This window comes from Meles meles, chromosome 2 (genome assembly GCF_922984935.1).
Source record: "Meles meles chromosome 2, mMelMel3.1 paternal haplotype, whole genome shotgun sequence".
Taxonomy (NCBI): domain Eukaryota; kingdom Metazoa; phylum Chordata; class Mammalia; order Carnivora; family Mustelidae; genus Meles; species Meles meles.
Window position 1 is genome coordinate 98,124,241 of NC_060067.1, and position 26,186 is coordinate 98,150,426.

General features: G+C 38.6%; 1 protein-coding gene across 10 annotated transcripts in view; it reads right to left on the reverse strand.

Annotated features, from left to right (window-relative positions):
* ANK2 (ankyrin 2) overlaps positions 1–25,154 on the reverse strand; it is a 337,670-nt gene extending 312,516 nt beyond the window's left edge. For 6 of the 10 annotated variants that reach the window (XM_045997652.1, XM_045997649.1, XM_045997665.1 and 3 more), the window contains exon 1: positions 25,003–25,151. In XM_045997652.1, the coding sequence (XP_045853608.1) occupies positions 25,003–25,086 (84 nt within the window). In that variant the 5' untranslated portion in view covers positions 25,087–25,151. Of the gene's footprint in view, positions 1–25,002 lie in introns of all 10 variants that reach the window. The other 4 variants (XM_045997636.1, XM_045997637.1, XM_045997625.1 and 1 more) reach the window with 3 other exon arrangements.
* Positions 25,155–26,186: the final 1,032 nt, after the last annotated feature.

The window sequence follows — 26,186 nt, forward strand, 5'->3', positions numbered from 1 at the left end:
TCACAGGCTTCCAGCATGCTGAGTAGAGACGGATTGGGCACCATTGGCTGAGGTGTTTCCATGGCCGGGCAGCAGTCGATGATCAGCAGGAGAGAGAGGCTGTTTTCAGAAAACACAGCGACGGGTTGCTTCTTTCCCTTCGTTTCTTTCTTCTTTTCAATTTCTAAGGGAGAACCTCCTGGCAATGCACCCAGGAGATTTTCTTGCCATGGAAACAAGAGAGTGGGGTGTTTTAAAAGCTACTGTAGGAAAGAAGGCCATTCTCCTTGCTTTGTTCTACCCCAGCCTGTAGTCTTCTGCGGAGGACTCAGGGAATTATTTAAATATTCAGGTTGAGACCTAATTTCATCTGAATTACACAGACGATCCAGGTATACTGGGTTGCTTTGGATATGTTATCCACATGTATCTGTTCTGGCATTCTTCAGTCTCATTCAGTATAGATCTAAATTGTATATTTTCAACCAATAATAATGTTATTGACTCAATATTTAAAAAATAAATTAATCGAGCCCCACCTATGTGCCAGGTTTTGTGCAAAACTCCAAGAATTAAAAGGCACAATCTTTGTGACACAGCGGAAAAGATAGCAAGATATAATTGTCGTAAATCCTGTCATAGAAACAGTTTGAGTAAAGACACTGTAATATCTACAGTGAGAGCATCCAATAAAAAGTCTAGACACCTGTTTCAGAAGCCGGAAGGGCAGGACAGGGGAAAAAAAAACCTTATTTTTGGAAGTAACTGTTTTTGGGGGGGGGGGGAAAGAACAGCAGAGAAGTCATCATGGTAATATCTTGCACTTATATTTTGGCTGAGTATCACATAGGCATTGTTACTGCCTAAACAACTCCCACAACTTCCCTACACAATGCAGCTGAGGTGTTCTTACGCCCCATTCCCCACCCATAACTCTAAGAAAGCAGTCACAGGTGCCTTATAGTCCTGAGGATATCTCATACTTCTTTTAATTGGATATCACAAAGACCAGTCCGGTAGGATGATTCACATTTGAACACCTGAAGGGACTGACACCAGAACTCTGTAGCACTGGAAACAGAGACACAGTGTCCCCCTAGAAATCCAACTTGATATGCTGTTTGGGTTTGCCGATTTTAGGACTCCATGGGACTGAGTCTCTGAATCCTTCCCTCCGTGCTCATGGTGCCCGGAGAAAAGGGAGCTGGTTTGAGCATATAAGGATTATTATAAAAGCTGTTGTTTTATTGACCTTCTTTTCTTTACCAAGTAAGCCTTAGGTTAGCATGAAGCGAGAGTCATTTTCTATGTATATTAATAGGGCAATGGTAAAAGGGCTGGTCAAAGTGGGTGGTTTAGTTTATAAAGGCCTGTTCAAGGTACTTGTCCTTCTGTCTGATCTCCCTGGCTGCACGGTGTTGATTTCATTCACAGTGGGGAAGGGACAAGGTATATTGCTATAGAAGCTTAGATCAGACTATAAAGCTACTTTAACAACTAAAAGAAAGAAATGAATCCTACCGGGATTAAGAAAACCAGAGTAAGAAAGAGTGAACCCATTAGCTGATCAAGAGAAGAGGAAGTCTGACTTAAGGAGAATGTGGATTTGAGTTAAGTCTGGGAAGAGTCATCTTGGCAGCCAAGGGAGGCTATAGTCCAGGTAAAACAAAGGTGTGAAATACATGGAGATTCTTACAAAGACTTGCCTGATCCCTTCATTTGAGTAGGGAGCCATACAGTGAATCTCTATACCACTCTTTTTTTTTTTCTTCTTCTTCTAAGTAAACTCTATCCCCAACATGGGATTTGAACTCACGATCCCAAGATAAAGAGTCACATGCTCTACTGACCACGACGAGGGCCTGGTGCCCTCTCTGTACCACTCTTGAAAAATGTGTATCGTGGTCTTTATCACAGTGAACTGTAATTGCGATTTATTATCTAGCTTACTATTCCGTCAGCTGACTGACTTTGAAACCATGCTATCTGCCAGTTCTTGTCCCTAATCTGACTGAAAAGACATAAGGCCTAAGCTTCTGTCAGCTGCAATTTCATTTAAGGCTTTGTTTTTAAATAAATGTGAGGCAATTTAGACATGTACAGTATATAAGAGAAGCAGTCATTATTTTAGGACTATGGGATGGTTGTCATCTCAATTTAAAATGAACCCAATCTTATTCTTAGTGCTTTATCCTGCCCGTTACTTCCTGCTAAATAAATCTCACTAGACATTCTTGGCTCATAACTTCTCTGGGGTGTGACAGCCTCCTTTACCCATCACCATTACTGTCATCAATATCTGATGTTATGATGGGTACTAAGGATTTACTAAGCAACTAAACATAAGCATTTGAAATGTCCCAAGGGCTTATTGTCTTAGACGGAAAAGATCAAGGCAGAATGGATGTTAATGACATACTCCATAAATTAATTTAATTAGTGCTTATGGGTTTTTTAAAGACTTGATGCATTCAGTACCAGCAGTGAGTAAAATCAGGAAATTTACACAAGGGAATGGGACTATCGGATCTTTACATAAGGAAATGCAGTATAGTCTGACTAAGCAGGAATGATTACTACCTGAGGACAAAAAAGTGTTTGAGGGGCGCCTGGCTGGCTTAGTCCGTGGAGCGTGCAACTCTTGATCTCAGCATTGTGAGTTCAAGCCCCACAATGGGTATAGAGATTATTTAAACATAAAACTTATTTTTAAAAAAGTGTTTGATTGGTTGGTTCTTAAATTGTACTGATAGACTCATAGGGTAAATGGATACTTTGTCTTCCGGTGAATTTACTGATTATCTGATGTGCCCAAACCAGGAAATTAAAGTACATTTTTGTTGGGGTTCAAATTCAGAGTTACTAAACTAAGTTCAGTCAGGATTAAAAGAAAAATTTTAAACATGGGGCAATGCCATTTACACTGACTAATCTCGGAATAAACGATTCCACATGATCATGTGCTTAGAGAATCAACACTACCCTTCCAGTTAGGACTCATCGTCTCATGACTTTGACGATGCCAAGAGTTTTTAAATGATAAAGTGACAATGTTGGCATTCTAGGAATAGAGCTGATTGACTTTGTCAAGAAGAAGAAAACGCATACCAAGAGAAGGGAGATGAACAAAGGAAGCTACACTTTAGTTTGGAGAATAAAGACATCGCCCCTCTGAGCAGAAAGGCATGGCGAGGAGAATTTGTGTGCCAGTTCTCTGCAGTGTCCAGCCAGGGTCAAGGACAAGGGAGACAAGTGGTGTAAAGACTGAAATGTGGACTGACTTAGCACATGAGTGAAGTGACAGTGTTGACTGGGGCATCCACCCGGGGTGGGGATGAGACCGGTTAGATCGTTCTGGTCAAGTGTCTACACACGGATATTGATCAGTTCATGGCATGACATAAGGCTGGGAAGCCCCCATGCCTAGAAAACAAGATGAAAGCGAGGAGACAACTCTGGCAGGAGCATTACAGGTAATAGAAGAACCTCATGCAGTTCTTGTGAGGGGCTCGAAAAGGAGGAGAGAGCAGGTACTCACACCACATCACAGCAGAGATGAAGGTAAAAGTGCTGAGTCAGAGAAATACAGTGGATATTCGGAATAAGAACAAATGATGAGTCACACATGGCCCCAAGGTTAAAGGGAAACATTACCCTTCAAAAGTGTAGCATAAATGATGATGCAATAAAGAGATGAGCAGCTCTCCCCTTGTCCTATATGGTCACGCGTGTCCTGGTCCCCGTGCTTTAATAAAACCACCATTTTGCACAAAAAAAAATTAAAAAAAATAAAAAAAGTTAATGAAGGACTGACTACAACATGCAAGCCTCATGAACTTATGCTGATCTTTGTATGATCTGTGACTTGACTACAGCATGCTTTCTTCTCCCTAAGACTTGGCGGGGCGTGCCGCTGTCGCCTGCGCCCAGGACCTGGAAGACGGCCTGCTCTCATTTGGCTCACTTGACAGTTTGTGCCAATACATTTTTTAATTCTACTCTCCAGGTGGCAAGGCTATTTTATAACAAATTGCTGGCTAATTAGGGCATAAATGTTCTTTTCTTTGTTTCTCCCTGACCTTGCTCATTCTCTGCACGCAGATGACAAGCCCCGGCCGCCAGTTCCCACTCCTGCTTTTACTCTTCCACGATCTGCTTGTATCACTCATTACTGTCAGGAGTCCAACCTTCATTTCCAGTGTGCTTCATCTGTGAGTCTGAAATCCCTTACTTGACTCTATACCTTGCTCATGTTCCCTTAAACCTAAAAGTGGTGGTTTGTTATTTGTGTATTGTCGAATTGTCTATTTATTTTTTTAACTCTTAGCCATGTCATTGTTCTCACTATAACACAAATATCCAAATACACAATCATATGATTAATTTCTGATCATTCATTTTATTCTCATGTGATATCAAATTCTCAATCTGAAATCTGGAAAATACATTAAGGAGTTTCAAAAGGCACTTTTAAAAAAAAAGATTTTACTTATTTATTTGACAGAGATCACAAGTAGGCAGAGAGGCAGGCGGGGGGGTGGGGGGAGTAGGCTTTCTGCTGAGAAGGGAGCCCAATGCGGGGCTTGATCGCAGGACCCTGAGGTCATGATCTGAGCCGAAGGCAGAGGCTTAACCCACTGAGCCACCCAGGTGCCCCTCAAAAGGCACTTTTTAATCCATTACTAAAATAATGTTATATATTTGTATATGTATGTAATAATATAATATTGTTTATTTTTATTTATTTCATCTTATGTTGTAAGTTGAAATTTTCCAGTTTTGTTTTTTTTTAAGTAGGCTCTATGCCCAGTGTGGAGCCCAGTATGGGGCTTGAACTCATAACCCTGGATTGAGACCTAAGTTGAGATCAAGAGGCAGAAACTTAACCAACTGAGCTACCCAGTTACCCCAAAATTTTCCAAAGTTTCTATGACAAGCCTATTTATGTGACATTCAGAATGTATCAAGTGGTAGAAGCAAAAATGGTAAAATAAATTTAAAGGACTGCCAGGGATCTCCAGTACGCAAACAGCTTTTAAGAGGTAAATATTCTCAGAGCCCCTAGGTGGCTCAGTCAGTTAGGCATCTGCCTTTGGCTCAGATCAAGATCCCGGGGTCCTGGGATCGAGCCCCACATCAGGCTCCCTGCTCAGTGAAGATCCTGCTTCTCCCTATCCCTCTGCCTGCTACTCCCTGTGCCTGGGCTCTCTGTCAAATAAATAAATAAATAAATAAATAAATAAATAATCTTTTTAAAATGTAAATATTCTCATAATAATTTCCAGCATCCCTTACATGCAACCATCCAGTACAGGCAGAACTAATTGTCTCCATTTTTTAATATATTTATAACTCTTTCACTGTGTGGGTGAAATTCACACATAAGGGCAGAAAAAACTTAAAGACCTCTATCTGTTACTCACAGGCAATTATTGGCAGGTTTGTTTTGTTGCAAACATGTGGCTGTCAAGTTTACATCTTTCCAAAACTCGGGAGAAAACAGAGAAAAAAGAAGTAAGTATACAATGGAGATACTTTGTTTTGATTTTTTGTGGGAATAGTCACCCAAATGATCTCTTTAGTTTATATTTTCCCGGGAACTAGATAGACCCACATCGTGCTTAGAAAAGCAACTGGCATCGCTGAGTGGCCCCAGACAGACAGCGACCGTGTGACTGTGTGACCAGTATACAGCAGTATAGTAGTATACTATAGTATAGAAGGAGAGCAAGTGTGGTCCACCTAACCAGAGGGAAAGACGTGACCAGTTAACTTATTTTCACTATGGCCATGCAGCCTGGGTATTGGCAAACCAGGCAGCCTTAGACATGCTTGAGGCTTTGACTCATAAAGTGTAGCCTCAGAGGAACATCTGGTCCAATCTAAGCCTGGCATTCACATGTGGGGAAATCATACCTAGAGGCAAAAAAATGCACATGTTCTCTTTCCCAGTTTTCCCAGGAATTCTTCTATCTCCTTTTATTGTCCCCCTCCTAAAAACCTCTTTCTTAGCCTTCCCTGTCACAACTCTGTCCTCAACTGATAAGTGATTTCGTTATGTCTTATGATTTCTACCCACGTCGCTGGTGGTTCTTAAAATTGTATCTATCCTGATCATTCCTCCAAGTGTCACACTTCAAATGCTTACTAGACTTCTCCATCTTCATGTCCCACAGGAACCTTAGGCCCTACATGTGAAAATCAGAACCCAGTACTTTTCCCTCTGAACTTGTTCCTCCTTTCCTATTAGCCATGTCAGTTCCTAGTACCACCAGCTGCCAGACCACCAGAGAGGGACATCCAGCAGTCATTTTTAGCTGGCGTTTCTCCAAATCCACCTCATCCCCATGTCTTCTCAATGGCCTATTCAGACTAATTTGCCTTTATCTCTCTCTTCCTTGCCACACCTTGCCACATAACTCAGTTCATTCCCATATCATATCTCCCTAACGTTAACCACCCCCCAAATAAAATCTGCCTCCAGACTTTCACATTCTCTGCAGTCTCTGAAGCAATGGAAAAAAAAAAAATCTGGCCATGGCACCCTACTGCTTAAAGCCTTTCAAAGTCTCCTCTTTAGCTATCCAGCAGATAGTCCGAGCTCGTTAACATAAGGTACAACATTCTTACTCCTGCTTACATCTTCAGCCTCATTTATCATAAGTCCTACCTACTTTTCACTTTATGATCTAATGACAAAAAGCTTACATGGTGTTTGCTCTTGCCAAGTCCTATTCTAAGCACTTTATAGACATGAACGACATGAACTCACGTAATTTTCACAGAAACCCTGTTAGGCTGGTCCCGTAACTAACTCAGTTTTTTTTTTTTTTTTAAGATTTTATTTATTTATTTGATAGACAGAGATTGCAACTAGTCAGAGAGGCAGGCAGGGAGAAAGAGGAGGAAGCAGGCTCCCTGCTGAGCAGAGAGCCGGACGTGGGACTTGATCCCAGGACCCTGGGATCATGACCTGAGCTGAAGGCAGAGGCTTTAACCCACTGAGCCACCCAGGCACCCCCTAACTCAGTTTTTATAGATGAAGAAAGGGGCACAGAGAAGAGAGTTATTTACACACTTCAAACATGTCAGAATATGTGGTCCGGGCTCAGAGTCTATGCTGTACCCCATTATGCCCTTCCTCCCTGGGTATGCAGCCCTGTTCTCACTATACCATGACACGTCTCATGGCTTCCCCCCCCGCCATGTCATACCTTCTGTCAGAAATGCTTCTGACACCCCTGTGCCTGGTTTTTTCCTACTTATCTTTTAAAGCTCAGCTCAATCATCATAGCCTATAGGGGCTCAATCACCACAACTTGCAGGAGTTCCTGCCTGACCTCTTCCCCTTCCTCACTGGGGCCACTTCTGTACTTCTATATAGGCTCTGTATATTCCCATCACTGCAGGTAGCATCTAATATAATAACTATCCATTTAGGGGCACCTGGCTGGCTGAGTTGGAAGAGTGTGTGACTCTTGACCTTAGGGTTGTAAGTTCGAGCCCCATGCGGGGTGTAGAGATTACTTACATAAATAAACATTTAAAAATTATCTACTTAATGAAGGGGACACATTCCTTGAGGAATTCTCTTTAATTGAGGCCATGGAATACGTCTCCCTCATTTTTGTATTTTGTATTTTGCACAGCAATGTCCAGCCATCAAGAGGCACTCAATAAATGTGTGCTGACTGAAGAATTAATAAGTACATGGATGAAGAAAGGGCATGGCCACCAGTAACCAAGAACCCTTCCTAATAAGAGTACCACAGTAACTGAACTTCCAGTGCCTACAGAAGGAGTCCAGTAGCCTCTGCAGTCACTTTAGAAAAACCGTAAGAAGCCTATATGTGTGTGCCTGTGTGTGTGTGTGCGCGCGCGTGTGCACACGCACTGGGTCGAGGGGAACAACATGAACCAAGGGAGGGAGGGACTAAAAATAGAAGGTATACACAGACTTAGTAAAACCAAGCACCTTTATAAGACTAATGTGTGTTAATGGGTCAATAAATCCATATATAGTTTCCGCATAATGTTTTGATTTCAACTACCTTTTTTATTTCCTTTAAAGTTCTAACCTAAAAAGGCCTTAAGGTGTCATAAAATATATACCAGATCCCAGGGAGACACCAGAGGAATGACCACAGCAAAGCACTTCTTTCCCAAATCACTGCTGAGAGACAGCTCTCCTTTGGTAGCACTAGTCTCATGAAGCATTTGAGAAGTAAATATGAGGAAGTTCGCTTTTGCATAATAACCTCACAAATAAAAACTTGGCACATCACTTGGTGCTGGAAGCATGACCTGTGCTCCTTGCCCCGCTGGCCCAAGGGCCCTCAAAGAGCAGATGAGGGGCACGTCTAGTGCTGTGCCTCTCAAACTCACCACTTACATTCTCTTTCTCACTGCTAGGCTTTTTTTTTTTTTTTTTTGGTATATTTATTTATTTATCCAAAAGAGAGAATGAGAGAGAGAGACAGCAAGAGAGGAGGGAGGGTCAGAGGGAGAAGCAGGCTCCCTGCTGAGCAGGGAGCCCAATGTGAGAGTAATGCTGGGACTCTAGGATCATGACCTGAGCCGAAGGCATTCACCCAACCACTGAGCCACCCGGCACCCCTCGTTGCTAGGCTTTGATTGCTCTTGAAGATGACCTCTAAGCCACAGGAAGATCACTTGGAGTCAGGGGTTGTGAAGCCTAGGCCCAGGTAACTACTTAACATATTTTAGCCAACATGCTTGGCTTCTCTGGGTCTCAGTTTCCTCATATAAAAATAACACATTTGAATTTGGAAACTTTAAGCTAATTTTAGCTCTATTTTAAGCTACTTGCCACTCTTACGAGTTTACATTCTTGAGGGAGGGAAGCTGAAGGGACTCCATGTTAGAAAGGCTCTATCTCTGCTGTTTTCCTGTTAGGGTCCATTGACTCATGTTCCGTATTTTGCCACTGAATAAGCCAAAGAAGCTGTTCCCACTTTAAGTTAATCATTTTCTGAGTTTTGTCCTAGGTTCCAAATACCTAATAACATCGAAGAAGAGCCAGATCCCAAACATGTTTCAGGACATTAGCCTCAGACAAACCTATGTGGACGGTGGCATCAACACCCCTACCTTCAATAATTTTCAGAATGGGGCACCTGGGTGGCTCAGTGGGTTAAGTGTATGCCTTCAGCTCAGGTCGTGATCCCAGGGTCCTAGGATTGAGCCCCACACTGGGCTCCTTGCTCAGTGGAAAGCCTGCTTCTCCCTCTCCCTCTGACCTTCCCCTACCATTCCTGTGCACAAGGGCACACTCTCTCTAATAAATAAATAAAATCTTTAAAAAACAATAATAATAATTTCTGGAATAACATCTATTGTTCACATGACACTCACCTTTGATCAGACCCTACCCTGGATTCCCGAAGGAACACGTACTCTAGATCCTATTCCAATATAAATCCCTAACCCCAAACAACCACAGGACTCATTTTCCTTTCCTTTCCAAGTCTCCTAGACACTCTGCCTGCTATTCTGTCACTCACATTATTCAATAAACTCTGTTTTTACTTTCTCCTCCTTGCATTCAATTTCTATCCTGCGCCAAGCCAAGGACACTTTTGACTGGTCCTGTGGGACCCGCCCAACTCCACCCGGGTCCTCGGACCCAGGCTGGCTCTATTATTTTCAAAGAAAACTAGTAATAGCCAAACATCAAAGTCACCGTATTCATACACATTCTGTCACACACACACACACACACGAGAGCACACTCCTATATTTATATTGACTACAATAGCAAAATAATCATTACCTTTATTATACACGCAGGATAAGTGATGTGATATGTTTCTGTAGAATTTAAGAGGTATGGTGCTTGTTTAAATTTCAAGTCTAACATTTCTTATTTGTTAGAAGCTCTGCAGATGCACAAGGAAATTAGTTGTCAATTCGTGGCTTAGATCACATAAGTTAACTTTTCCAAGAACCATACAAGGCTATAATTTTCACAGCAGTTTGGATTTTCTTAAAATGGGGCAGCAAGGACTAGTACTCTGTGGCAAGGCATAGTGCCACAAATTTAAGCTCTTAGAGCAAGGTGGGTAAACTGGGCTGGCAGGTGGGGAGATGTCGAATTTCAGCCCTGGAGACAAAAAGGGGCTGAAGTAACCCTGTGGAATGTAGAGCCCCTCCTCCTCAATCCCAGCTGAATCCTGACCTGGTGCCACCTGCTGTTATGTATGTGCTCACAGAACAACTGGCACCTGCCTAGGGGAAACATAACTAAATCAGGCACAAAATCCCATCATCATGATAAGCCACACAGAGTATTCTTGAGGGAGCTTAATCTGTGCAGAGAGACGATGAGGTAGGTAGAAGGGACATTTTTCTCCTGTGAGACTCACAGGAAAATGCAGCTATGTCATAATCACATTCTAAAGCACCTCATGTTCCTCAAGAATTAACAAGACAGAATTTCTTTCAAATAAATAATACAGATCTTTAACACCTAAAAGCAATACAGTTCCAATTGGACAGTATTACTATAAGGTCCAAAAGTAATTTTCCATGGAAAGAAAGGCATTTGTGTATCTACTGGAAAAAAAGAGTTTGTGTCTGTGTGTATTTATAAAAAACTGAAGTTTCAGTTTAATGTTTTAGGTCAACTCAAAAATAAAGCATTACTTTAAAATCATCTGAAGGGTGAGCTTTTTACCTACCACTTAAAATAAAAAGTAAATTGCCATTTGAACCATCAAATGAAATAAAGAAACGGAAGAGTATTTTCCCTTTGTAATCTAAAACCGTCAATGTATTTAGTTGAAAATTAGCAAGAATTAACAGACTGATATTTCAGCCCTACTTTTATATTTTCCAGCCTTACTTTTATATTTACAGAGTTCAGTTTCATAATTTTTTTAAAAAGTAGAATTTTTTATGAGACAAAAATACCATTCTCCATAATTCAGTTCTTTGACTTTCACATATGCTACTAATTTTCAAGAATTTTTAAAATTTTAAAACTATAATATAAAAAATACCTACCTATAACTGCCAGCCAACAAAAATAATCTTCAATTAATATCATAGATTTAGATTCTATTTATCAGTCTGTTTGGTCTTTTTCATCCTCTCCCAGCTGAGAACGTAGCCACACAAAAACAGTGTTATTTATTGTAACAAAAAACAATTCATTTTACACTAAGAAAAGATATATCTGCTTCATTAAAGAAATATACACCTTCACTAGACACATGGAAGAAAGTGAAGTCAAGAACTACAATATATTTTTTGAGAAAGCAATACTGAAATCTACCTTTCCCAGAATTTATTTTAATAATGACTATTATCAAATGTTATCTGCAATATTGGCTGCAGTGGTAATTTGAAAACTTTTACTAAATGACAACCTAATACTGTTTATTTAGGAAACATGGCAAATTTTGTGGCATTTTTGCCTTTATTTGGCAATATCCAAAGATAATATTTGTTATTCACACACACACACACACACACACACACACACACACACACACACACATATATAATCATATATATTCCACTGGATATATTCATATTCAATTTCAGAATTTCCAATTCCAAGTAAATATTACACTATAGAACTTGAATTTTGGTCAGCTATAACACAGACACTTGTCATCCATTACCTAAATTGCTATAAGCACCTCATTTCCTTGAGGTCAGTTTAGGGTCAACAGACAAGATTACTTGTCATCATGGTAGGCCCAGGGAAAATAATCAAATTGGTATTGTAGAAAGAAAAGGCAAGGGGCGCCTGGGTGGCTCAGCTGGTTATGTGTCTAACTTCAGGTCAGGTCATGATCTCAGGGTCCTGGGATCCATCCCCATGTTCCTCACTCAACTGGGAGTTTGCTTGTCCCTCCCCCACTCCTTCTGCCCCTCCACAACTTGTGTGCCCCCTCTCTCTCTCGCTCTCTCTCAAATAAATAAAAATCTTTTCAAAACACAAAGCCTTTTAAAAATACAAAATTCAGGATGCCTGGGTGGCTCAGTTGGCTAAGCATCTGCCTTTGGCTCAGGTCATGATCCCAGGGTCATGGGATCAACTCCCACATCGGGCTCCCTGCTCACTGGGGAGCCTGCTTCTCTCTCTCCCTCTCCTTCTCCCTCTGTGTGTAAGCTCTCGCTAGCTCTTACTCTCTATCAAATAAATAAAATCTTTAAAAAAAAAGATTTAAAAAGACGAAATCCTACTATTAAATATCTGAGCTATACAGCCTTAAAATTACTGGACAAATAGTAAATAAATGTGTACTAGACACTTGTCATGAAACAGATGCCAAGGAGCCTTCTCATATTCCAGAACATTCAATATGTTGAAAGACTTAGCCAGCTATACTCTCCTAAGTATCAATCACCCTGTGATATAATCATTTGTATCAGAAATATTCCAGAAGTTCCATGTTGGACCACATATTCTCAGTTTATTAAATTAATCACAACTGTTCACTTCAGTAATTCATGTAGTATTGAACAAGCTGTACTTAAAAACAGGCTCTTCTGGATGTTAAAAAAAGATACTGTAAAAAGGTGAGATATATTCATATAGAAGCATACAAAGAGCTATAGACAGCAGATATAAAGAATATAATATGATCCAAACTCACTGATCATCTATTACCTTGAAATGAACTTGAGAAACCATTCCAAACAGTAATAATTCCAAAAACATTACCTTTAACGTATTAAATGGAATTGTACATGATATTTAGATTACAGACTAGGCCATCTCAGGATACTCTCCACATAACCCTTGACTCCTCGGTCAGAACATGAGACTGCCATCATAGATCCTGACATATACACAGGAAAACAGTCAAATCCACGTTAGGGGCAGGGAAACCTGTTTGAACACTTGGAAATTCAATTTATGATGTCCAAATTAATAATCAACTTTGGATAAGAATCTAAAATCTGTACATGACATGGCATTAGGTTTTTAGAAGGACAGTTATCATTATGAAAATTTTTTATGATGATAGCAATAATGAAAACACTTTAAACACCAGGTAACTATGAATTAGAGTACAGTTAAAACTATTGTTCAAAGCTATTTCCAATAGTATCTATCTGAAACCTAGAATACCCAAATGTATATTTATGTGTGTACATAATTTTTCCCAAACTCTTGCCTTTGTTATATAGGCAACCCTCAAAATCCATCTCCCAATTTCTTTTTTGAAAAAAAGAAAATTTTTCATTGCTCTGCAAAGGATAAATTACTGCCATTCAGCTAGTTTTCTTCATATGTGATAAATTACAAATTAAGATTTTTCAAAATAATCATCCCTTAATATTATTATCAGAAAGAAGCAATAAAGAGCCAAACTTCAATCTTCCACCGGACTCTGGCCAGTGGATGATTCAGAAAATTTTTGCAACAATAGTTTTTTATCTAATAAGGCAGTTTGTCAAAAGAGTAAGTTCCCAAACCACATACAACCTGCTGCTATAGCCCAAGAACTACCTTCACAAATCAGGCGTGGAAGCTACTTGGGTCAGGTCATCTGGAAGAGTTTCCTGTTGGAAGATATTTCCTACCTACTCAATAGTTTAAAATGCATATTCCTACATGAGCCATATACGAATGCTTGATTGCCCCGTGTAATAACCCAATCACTCCTACTGATTCTTTAACAACTGGAAAGAAGTCCCTGCTGTGTAATGAGATTATGAAGCACATGACAGATTAGTGACCTTTTGAATTAGGACAAACAACATGAACTCACTAACAAATTCCCCCTTATATTGAAGAGGCTAGTTAAGGGTATCAGCCATTTGACAAAAATAGTTTAAATGCAGATGGAAATATCAACATAGAAAGCTTCATTCTTCAGTGTTCCAGTGCTAAGACCAGGAACTCACATCTGGCTTGAATATTATGAGTGCATCTGATAATTTTACTCAATGACTACACATAAAAAACGTTTTCCTGTTTGGATTTATACTTCTGTTTTGAACTATATTTGAAAAAAAATCCATCAAAATAGCATTTTGGATTCACTGACTAATCTGTGAAGGCAGATTGGGCCACTGGGTTTTGAACATAAAGAAACCTCTATTTTTTTAATTCTCAATCCTATTTTAATTGTTTAAAATGTTGCTCTATCATCATAGCACAGGGGTTTGGAAAAGGCAGGAAGGTCATTTTGACTAGGGTAGCATCTTGGGTCCATCATTTAGTAGCTATATAGATTCAATCAGGGAAATTTTTCAATCCCTCTAGACATCAATCTCCTCCTCTTTAATATGGGATACTGACAACTCATTGAATTATTGTGCAGATAAAACTTTAAAATCTACATAGAACTCTCAGCATGATGGGTAATGCAGAACACCATGATAAGCTCGTGATATATATTAATTATTGCTTCTTATTATTGAAAAATGTTGGTCCTATTATTATTATTATAAAATTTTCAATGAGGTAAACTATTTTTCCTAATGAAGAATTTTTCTGTAGTTAAACTGTTCAGTGTACTGGAAAAAAACATAATTTATTCAAACAAGCTTGAGTTAGGTGAACTTTATCACAAGCAATAGAGAACCTCCATTTTACTTTTATTATGTTACTATTGTTACTCCTCACATGGACCTTCTGGAAAAGGACTAGAATTCTTTTTCATATTGAGAAGAGAAGTAATTAGGGGGTAATTTTGACACATAAATCTGTGTCTATAGAATGTCCATTTTGTAAGTGTGTTCTTTGGGGGTAGTAGCTTTAGGTTTGTACACATCTGGCAATATTCTCTTGGACTGTATGTATCCCCTTGATCTGTTACTCTTGAGGTTAAGAACGAAGTCTATGCTTTTGAGACTAAATGAAAATAGTTGGCTTGTGTGAATAGCAGTGGCTAGATTAGTACTATGTCCTAACTAGCTGAGCAGTTCAAACCAAAATCTAGTCACCACTCATCTTAATACCTCAGTACATGGACTTATTCTGAGTCTCAGAGTAAGACTTACTTACTTAATGTGTTACTTACCGACATTTTATTAATGCTTTAATAAGTTGGTTTTCAAATGAATCTAAAATCAGGAAAACAAATGGGTAATTCATAGTAAGGCTTTTCACAGTCACTACTATAAATCAAATGACAAGGAAAGTGTTGCCAATTTCTGAGTTCTCAAAGTACAAATACAAATTTCTCAAAAAAGAATTTTACACATACACTTTATTTTGCTCCTGTCACTTGTTTTATTTTGTTCCATATATTGTACTGGGATACCAAATCCCTTTGGTAGAACCTGGAGGTAAACTCTGCAGTGTAAACTCTAATCTAATATCAGATTTATGTTCTCAAAATCATCAAACAACTATAGTACCTTGAAACACATACCAAAAACAAAAACAAAACTGATCTGCAGATAAATCTTAGGCGTGAATGTGTTTTATTCTACTGAATCCACAGATTTCTACACATGCCTTCTGAAACGGGTAGAAGAGGACCTACCTACATAACATTTTCTTAATCTTTCTCATCTTGTACCACACAGGATAAAAATTATCATTAGGATAGAACAGTAATCTTGACTTTCTACAGAAGGTGGGAAGCTAACAACCATACTGAAAGACTTTTCTTCATGAGATTTAGAAGAATTATCACAACGCTACATGTAACTAAGTTGCCTTAACTCTGTCACAGACACACATTATCATTACATGCTGTGTGACCCAGCAACGCACACATGTGTGGCATACAGCCCCATCAAAATACCAGGACAGAAGAATGATCTATAAGAATACACCATTATAATACTCTTCTCTTCATGTTCAGGCAGAACAGATTCCTATAGGCTACTTATAAAGCATATTCATTGGCCATTTATATATGAGCTTTTGAACAGCTTTTCTACACAAACGATAATATGTGATAGATCATACAAAATTTAAGTAACATGAACAATTAGCAAACATATTTACTATAGTTCATACCAACAATATACAATTTCAAATTCTTACGTAGACCTAGCCTTTTGAATCTGACTGATTCAAGAGGATTTTGAAATGATTTATTGTGACAGCTATATGGAAAATACAACAATCATGTCAGTCTAATCTGATACAGGTCAGACTGGATGTGAATAAATTACAGCAGATATTCATACTAATTTAAGAAGCCAATAGAATGAATATATCTACTACTTCTGATGGCATCTCCAAACCACCGAATGCAAAATGTCTGTACTTGTTCTAGTTTTTTCCCCATTTTCATTTTAAAATACTGGGCTTTATCTCTATTGCCACTCCCCTGCTCCCACTCCTCACCCCAGTGCAATGATTGCAAGACAATACTATAAAATGAGTTTAGGCATCCTGCCATCACACCCTCTGAATTCAGGGCAAACATGTAGAACATTTGAGAAAAGGAATCTTTAGGGATAAGTATTATGTGAAAAGAGAATTGAAATCATCACACAGAAAATATTAAATTTCTCATATAAAATTTTCATAATGCTTCTATTATTTAAAAATTTTTTAGTATTTTTTTCCAGTTAGAACACCCTTATGTACACCGGCTCAACTTTCACAGAGAAATAGTTATTCTTAAAATGTTGTTAATGATCTTTAATAGTATAATAAATTATGACATTACATTAAAATATGTATAAAAGGTATCACTTACTAGTGCTCAGTAAAACATTCTACAATGGTCCACCTTTCATCTTTAAATTCTTCAAACTTTCCAAATCAACAGAGATCCTAACACTTATTTCTGTTTCCATGGTTTTATTTCTAATATGCCCCCTTACTTTTTTCTCTTTAACCTAGAGTGTTCTCTGAAGTGGCAGTGACTAAAATTGTTCTTATCTTATGGATAGAAAGTCCAAGGCAGCTGGAGGTAAAATAATTGACCATGAGTCACTCTATACCAGCCAGTGCAGATGAACCAAGACCAAGCATAGAAACGTGTGGACAGACCAGCAAGTGGAAAGGAGGGAAAAGCCATGAACTTTATGTTCAAGGATCTGAAAGTCCAATAGGACCTAGTCACTCAGAACACACTCAAAAGTATACCAGTACACAAAGTGGGCTAACATAGAGCAAATGTAATAATAACCAAATCAGAAAAGCCATTTTCAGCTACCATGTAAATGTAAAGTCTTGGGAGTTCTTAAGTAAGTATTCTAGACAATTACAATCCTAGGGTAACCACAGCAATTTCTCTAAAGGTAAAGGCAGAGGTTGATTATGTGGATAATTACAAAAGGTTGAGATGCCTTATTAATCTGGAAGCTTATTTATTGGAATTTATAACTGACTAAAGAAATAATTTATACATACAAATACACGTGGGGCAAGGCTTCATAGATAAGTGATTAAAGAAATACATGCTATAAGAGAAGGACACAAAATAAGCCCCCCATGAAAGATGGATTATAAAACGTGAGCCTAAAATTGACCAAGGCGCAGAGCATAAGGACAGGTCAGGGAGAGTTCACCCACAAAACTTATGGCTCTAAACTACAACAAATCTCTCAACAGTTTCCTAATATTTAGTGTGACTTGTAATTATATGGCTGAGGTTGCCCCATTCGGGTTGACTATCTATCCTCACTCTTCATACTTAAGCACTAGCCATAATCCAAGGCTCAAGGCAATGATTCACCCACTTGTACAGCTTAATTTTTAATAAAATCACACTGATCTCTTACCTTCTCCAGGCTCCTACAGAATTTATTTTTGGCATTGCACAATATAATACTTATAATACTTGTTAAGTATAAGTATTACATAATACTTCTAATATTTCTGAATTGCTCATTACTTTTTTTTTTTAATAGAAATGTCTCCCCAAACAGAACACAAACTCCATGAAGGTAACAATGATTATCTTTCATTCCTGAAATGCCATAACAGCAAATTCAGTGCTCTACACCTAGCAAACCAATACAACATTGTTGAATGAAGGGGGCTTTCCTATGGGTTAGGAGGAAACACCTAAATTAAACTGAGTTAAACAAGCTGATTCTTAGAAATTGAAGCTCATTAAGCAAATGTTAGCAATCAGGTCTTTGTCTTAATGAGTACAAACACAAATTAGTGGGTAGAAGATGATAGTTGTTTGTGAGTTAACAGAAAAACATGACTAAAAACCAGGTCTGGTAACTAAGTAGAAGCTCACCCTCTAGATTTAGGTGTATCATTAATTAGAATATATTTTACTGTCTCCCTCTGGCTTTTAAAAATTGACGCTCCACAAAGCGTTGGCAGGTATTAATGGATTTTGAAGAGGAATTTTCTCTCATATTTACTTGGTCTCAAGTGTATAAAATAGTTAATTTTTTTTCTATCAAAAGATGGTCTCGGGGTGCCTCGGTGCGTTGGTCAGTTAAGTGTTGACTTGATTTCCCCTCAGGTCATGATCTCAGGGTTGTGAGAGATGGAGCCCCATGTCCAGCTCCACGCTCAGTGGGGAGCCTGCTTGAGATTCCCTCTCTCTGTCTTTCCCTCCATCGTCTCTTTTTCTCTCTCTCAAATAAATACATAAATTTTAAATAAAAAAAAAAAAAGATGGTCTCATTTGGTAGCAATCCCAACTCTACCCTTTCAAGTAAAAAGGAAATTGAGATGGTAAGTTTATTTGTTGCGATGAATCCTGCCAGTGCCCACTGAGATAAAAATAGATAGTGGTTTTATTTCTGCTACCAACAGGAATTAGAACACAATACAAGCAGGAAAGAAACAAAGCTGTAGGCATATTTATAATTTAGTATGCTCTAAATTGGGACAAGATAGTAACAAATACAGACTTAAAAATCTAAATCCTATTTCAATATGCATTCACTTGTCTCTTTAGAAACTTTATTGAGAAAGAAAAAGAAACCAGAAATACTTCAGGAAAGAGTATATGAGAAAATGTGTTCTTCCGTATTTTCTTTAAATTTCTTTAAATGTTCTTTCATAGAACAATTACTGAAAATATCATACTAACAAAGTTCCTCAAGAATTAGAATAAAGTTGTGAAAGCAAGATCTTTTTATGCTAACTTAATTAAATACACCTAAACCACATAAGGATACCTGTTTACTTATATTATCCCATTCATTGTTGTGGATGTTCAAAGTCTAGTACATGTCTGTATAGTCTGAAAGAAACATCCACACCCACGTATCATAAAATGAGAGACTATGGACTCTGAAAAACAACCTGAGGGTTTTGAAGGGGCGGAGGGTGGGAGGTTGGGAAATAGGGAGGGCACATATTGCATGGAGCACTGGGTGTGGTGCAAAACCAATGAATACTGTTACGCTGAAAATTAAATAAATAAATAAATAAATATGACAGTATTAAAAAAACAATGTAATGGGACCAAAAGGAGGGGAAAAGAGGAGTCCTGATTGGAAGAATATTACAAACAGCCAGGAAAGAAATCACCCTTATGCATTATTCCCCGATCCGAGTCAACATTTTAGAGAACGTTATCAATGGGTAAAAGGAAGTAACACTGGAGGGGAAATCTGGAGGATATCTTAGCAGAAGATGAAACTGTAGGTACCTTAGAAGCTTTGCAGGAGACACAGAGGTGTATCTTAGCACCTGGTTTCCATGGGAGAAATGGTTCAAAACATGTCATTTGCTGAAAAGTAGGAAAAATGCCTATCATTTCTCCAGTGCCATCCCCACATAGAGTCTGAGTCTCCAGTTCCTCATCTACAAAACTGGGGTAAAAATACTCACTGAGAATTATTTCAAAGATCAAATGAGATGGTGGATGTGAAATAATTCTAGGTCCTAGATGTAGAATAAAATAGGAAAAGTGCTTTCTATTCTTTTGTGTCCTTGTCATTGCTGTCTACACTTCAAAGAAATAAATGTAAGAGCCATGTAATAACCTAACACATCTCACTGAAATTAGAGATTCTTCCTTCTAAAATAACTCCACTTCACCCCTGCTGACCACGTTCTAAAGCAATGGTTCTAACCTCCAGTGTACATAAAATCAAGGAGTTGGAAGTCTGTTAAAATCACCAAAAGTGATTGAGCCAGTCTGAAGTAGGTCCTAAGAATTCTCTTCTTTTAGAAGGCAACCCAGGTAATTCTGGTAGCTGTGGGCAGCAGACAACACTTTACTAGTATCTAAAAAAGATACTTGGCAATTAATACCTTAGCTAAGACTTATATATGAAATTATCAGTGGAAAATCAGTATCAAAAAGGTAGGCAGAAAGAGCTAGAAACAGAGACATGAAAAGAAAACCACAGAATACCAGGTTGTAAGGGAAATTTTTTCTTTCCAATAAAAAAATCTCCATCATCTCTGACAGATGGTCATCCTAAATACCTTCAGCGATGGGGAATTGCTATCTTCAGGGAACACGTTCTATTTTGGGTTATAAACTCATGTTCTAAAAAAAAAAGGTAAATCATAAGTTATTTGGGAAAATTGAAGAAATGGGGCTATTATTCAGGATGAATTATACATGAAAGCCTTTCTAGCCTTAATTGAACAAGGTAAGGCACCAGCTAAAGTCAAAACTAATCTGACTGCAAGAAGATTTGAACACCCAAATGCTGGATCTGCTACCTGATTCCACTAAAAAAGCCATGCATTCCGTGTCTGCTGTAAAAATAAACTTTTTTTTCTATGTCTGTCATTCACATTTCAATGGTGCAACATTTCAATCACACATCTGGTATCACTTTCATCTCCCTATTTAGGTAGTGGCAAGTAAACAGCAATAAAAATATATATAACCAAAAAATTTTGCAATGCTCATGAATATTCTAAAATAACAGCCCAGAACAAAACATCTTAAATGAATATAAAATATGCTACAAAACCATATTACCGCATTACTCTATTGAAAACAATAGTATTTATATTTGAATCTTTATATAGGTGTTCCACCAAATGAGTGAATTGTTATTAAGCCGTTTAGTTGTTTACTCGTTTAAAAGAATTCACAAGGCTTAGTGGTTTCAGATGGCTCTGTCACGTGTGATTGATGCTGGGGCATTTCCATTTTCATTTATGTAAATTATCAAAGGCTCCTACAGCTTCTTCTGGTACAAATCCACTGCCTTGTCACTGATGCAAAATTGGAAAGTGTGGGGTACTGCACTCTAATACGGTCTTGAATTATTTTAACCTAATCTGCCAAAATATCATCTGGAATAAGAAATTTTTGCCAAGTTGTCCAGGGTTTTGAATAGGCTAAAACCTCTCTTCCAATGATCCATTTCATAGAGGTCTCAGTGCTTCCTTTTAGTCCAGGATTCCAGCTAAGAATTAGAGTAGTTCTCATTTCCTCTTTTCTACAGAACATCCACCCCAAATCAGTACCTTGGGCAATATTCGTTTGTGTGAAATCACTGGGCCTGAAGGATACTATCTGCTGAAGTAGCAGATGAAAAAGATTTCTCTGAATACTTTAGCAACAAGAATATCTGATTTATTTTTCTTGAACACTAAAGAGCATCCAACAACAAATAAATCTCTCTCCCTCTCTAAAAGTATCTTTGTGTTCAAGCTTAAGAAAGAGAAAAGCAGCATCCAGGAGCTAACCTGATACTATCCCATTGGCCTTTGTGTTCTTCTCCTGAACACAAACAATGTCACAGAAGCATCATCTTCAGACCAGGCCGTGCTGTGACTGGGATGGAGCAGGTCAGAAATGGCACCACTCCCTTATCATGCCTGAACACAGACAAAATATGAACACTGTCCAAGCCACAAAATACCAGACGTGCCCCTCTCCTGCTAAATGAGAGATTGCTGGTGTTTTTTCTTTTTCTTTTTTCTTTTTTTTAAACCAGCTACAGCCAAAACCCAAATCCTATGAGTCCTTTCTTTTTTTTTTTTAAAAGATTTTATTTATTTATTTGACAGACAGAGATCACAAGTAGGCAGAGAGGCAGGCAGAGAGAGAGAGGAGGAAGCAGGCTGTCCACAGAGCAGAGAGCCCGATGCGGGGCTCGATCCCAGAACCCCGGGACCACGACCCGAGCCGAAGGCAGAGGCCTTAACCCACTGAGCCACCCAGGCGCCCCTATGAGTCCTTTCTAACTCAGTTCCTCATCATGTGCATCCTCCCTCAACGCAACGAGTTGTAACCCAACACATTCAACCACAGGTGTGTTCCTGGTGGTTTCTGCATGGAGAGCATTGACAAGCTCAATTACTGAAACCAGAATAGAAATTTTTAAGAAAAGCTAGAATAATTTCCATCTTCAAGATACTCACTAAAATCCTAATAGAAAATAAATTCCTTGAGCTTGTTTTCTCACATTGTGGGTTTCGTGGTAAAAGACCCTTTAGTTCTCTCCCTCAGAGGAATTACTTTAGTGAGATGTAGAATAAACAAGTGGATTATGGCTCATCTGTTAAATATTTACTAGAGGAAGAGGCATGTTTTCAAGGCATATGATTCATCATGTTAGATCAACACCCAGGCCACAGTAAGCCCAGTGGTCCACAGTCCTGTGTGCTTATACAGAATCCTACGATGGATTCAATGTGAACCAGTAGTAGAAAAACAGACAATTAAAGTGATATGGCACTGACTTTGCTCAAATTCTTGCTTTTTTCAGATTTTTTCCTTATTACAGATGCTTATCTCTTGATTATTATTCCCTCATCAAAGCATATTTAATGGTCTAGTTTATAAATATGAAAATTCAAGATGCCTGCTGTGAAAAAAAGATGTGAAGCAGTAATCTAAAGACCTGAGTATGTTTATGTAAGTCTCAAATAATTTGCATGAGATAAAAAGTTTCCAATTATGGTACATAACTTTTGACCTTTTGAAAAATGACTACTAGCCTTTGCAAAGTACGAATATTATATTCTGCCTCTCTTAAAAATATAAACAGACTTTCCTTCTATAGGGCTTATTCCAATAAATAATTTCCATTCAAGAAACAGTAACAACACCTAAAAGTCATTGCCATGAACTGTATATTAAATACTGCTCAAGGAATTTGATGTACATTATTTCTAATCCTCACAAAATACCAAAAGATATGTAGAATAATTCACATTTTATAGAAGGACCTACATCAAAGAAATTAAACGATATGTTCCAAACACACTATATTAAAGGACAGAGCTAAGATTCAAACCCACTTATGTCTGACTTGACAAACTGAAGGATGTTTACTTGTGTGTGCATGTGTGTGTGTATGCTTTCCTATTAGGTGAAATTACTTTTAATCCTCAATATTCACTGTGCTTTAATAGCCCATTCAATATATGCTCTGAATGTGTGTAAAAATTCATACACATATTCAAAACTTGCTACTAATTGCTATCCTTTCAATTGCAAGTTTGAGAAGAATTTATTCCTAAATAAATATAGTTGAGAAAATACACTGAATACATATTAAAGTTATCACCTATGATGATTTCATTTGCTCTACCCCCTCAAATATTTTAAGATGGCTTTTGCCATGTGAATTTAGGATCAACACTCAGAGCTTAAAATCTCCATGATATAGATTCCCCACCCCTTTCGTAGTTCTGAGTATAATGTTTCTAATGCAGCACAGGGACTTCAGAGAGAAATTTCAGAGGAATTTGAAATGATAGTGTGAATTCAAGCAAAAACTCCTTCTTTCTTTTTTCCTATCTCTTGCTCTCTTTTTCTTTTCTATTTGTTTTTTCCCTTTTTAAAATGTTGATCAATTAGCTAACACTCTACAAAAATGCCATCGAGGGCCAGAGGATCCAGAATCATCAGGTACAAAAGGACATTCCACCAACGTTCCTGCCTGCCCCGAATTATTCTTTGCCTTTATCAGACTGCATCACACAATCCTTATGCTGTTATTTTAAAAATTTTATACGGGGGTATGCTTATTTTTATCAAATTACAAGTCACCATAGAAATATACTAATCTCTTGTTTACTAATACCATGATCTTTTAAATATCAGAGGTGTAATGATTTCCAATTTCTTAGATCACGAGACATGTAGGTACCAGAGATCTATAATTTCAAAATGCAATGCAATTTTAAAATGCACTGCATTTTGTCAAAATGAAAAATGTTCATTTGTCCATGATAATTTTTTTAACGTGCTCATTCAAGATGCAAAGCATCTAACGTTGGAATGCATTTACATTAGGATCCTCTTAGATTCTGCCCACCTTATTGCCTCAAGAAATAAATGGATTTTAGGGGAATTTTTTTTAAGACATCTCGTCCGAGGTGGGGCTCACATTGCTCGGTGAGGCTGCAACAGTTTACCAGAAGGAGTCAGGCCATAAAGAAAGAAGTGCTGGCATTGGGTGGGGCTGAATAGTTTGCATCTTTTCCCACTGTTTCTCACTGGTATCGTTTCCACGAAAATCAAGGATGTGGGAATGTGTGCCAGGCTAAGAAATCCTACAGGCTGCTTTGTGTACCCAACACCCCCAGCCCATAATATCTTTATCTTGGCCATTTATCTTAATCAATGAAAGAGCTATCACACTATCATGTCTGGGAAAACCGTAGAGGAGCTAAACACACCAAAGAAATATCACGCAGAGGATCATATTTCTCCTGTCACAACAGTCTCTTCTCCTTAGGAAGAACACACTCAGCACGGAACCAAAAGGCATTTGCTTTCTGGCCATCTGAAGATCATCCCCGAGCACACATTTGGCCAAAAATCTTCCTTTTGCTTCACAATCCACCTTGCTTAACATTTGCTTTTAAACTCACTCATTCTAAAAATAAAATGACTCTTTCTGTATATAGCCAGTGAACACCAGAAGCGTCCAACAGTGGCCACAAGCCTCAATAATACACATGCAGAACACACCTTATTTCTGTTCACTTCACCATGCTCCAGTCACCGTATCCATTACGAACCCTGGTACCCTGGTTCCTTTCCTGTTCTCAGAAAGCAGCAGTCTGCACCTGCCTCTTTAAAAAGCAATGTTTGGCACTGCTATAGTCTATAGTTACTCATAATGCTCCACGGTTTCTGTAATCTCATTGATATTACACACTAACACATACACACACACACACACATCTCTCTACAGACATTCCTAATTCCGGCCATTTACCTTTTTGGGTTTTTTTCTTCTCTGACTACCGCCGTTGAACTTCTCTCCACTGTCGCTTTTCTGAGCTGCATCTTCGTTCATCATTTTGAACAGTTTGGAAAGAAAATAGCTCTGCCATTAAACCCTGCTGCTTGCACAGACCACTAGCGAGTATGCACTTACTGGAGGAAAGCAGGAGGAGGAGGAGGGGTGGGGAAGGGGCGCGCGCTGGGAGGGTAAGGACGGTGACGTTGCCATGGCAGCAGCTGCCACAACTGTTTATCTAACTGCATTGTTAAATCTGATTCAACCAATTACCATCGGGGACTGGGACGGCTACAATGAAGAAAGCCTTGAAAAAACAATGCCAGGGACTCAGATGATTTGGGGACTCTGCTAGTTGGTTCTTGACACACCTTCAATTCGATCAGCTCTCAACCCACACACAAAACCTGCACTTAATTTTCTTCCTACAGGTACTTCAACATGGAACAGACACAATGCATGATGAGAAAACTACCAGTCTTGAATGTGTCTCTGAACCTGAAGAGATACATTCCAGCCAGTGAAGAGGCTACTCAAGGAAAAGGATTAACTGTTAATATCCTAAAGTGCAGGTAAGAAAGTTACAGTTTTGTGATGTTATTCACTTGACTCCAAATGATAATCTTCCAAAACTCGGCTCAAGGATGACTTTTGTCATGAAGCTTTGAGAAGCTGTTCCCCATCAACCAAGTAACACAGACCACTCCCTCGTCTGGGCCTCCTCCTTCCACTGTACACTTCGGACCACCTGCAACACATCTCATAACTCCATGTTCCCATTAGGCACTTCTTCAGGTCAGGGATAGTGAGACAGAGAGAGAGAGAGAGAGAGAGAGAGAGAGAGAGAGTGTGTGTGTGTGTGTGTGTGTGCGCGCGCGCGCGTGTGCACATGCGCGCGCACGGGTTGGAAAGAGATCATTAAATTTCCCAGAACCAAGCATGATGCATAATATATTTAAGGCAGTTAATTAAGCTTTGTCAAATATATATGGAATACATGGGATAACACAAATACAAGAAATTCAAGCAGTTAAAACACTGTATAACTAATCTTAACCTAATTCTCCTAATTAACTGATAAATAAAACACAATCCCTGCTTTCAAGGAGCTTATATATAAAGTTCCAGAATTATTCTTGGTAAGAAAAGAAAACAGGGCT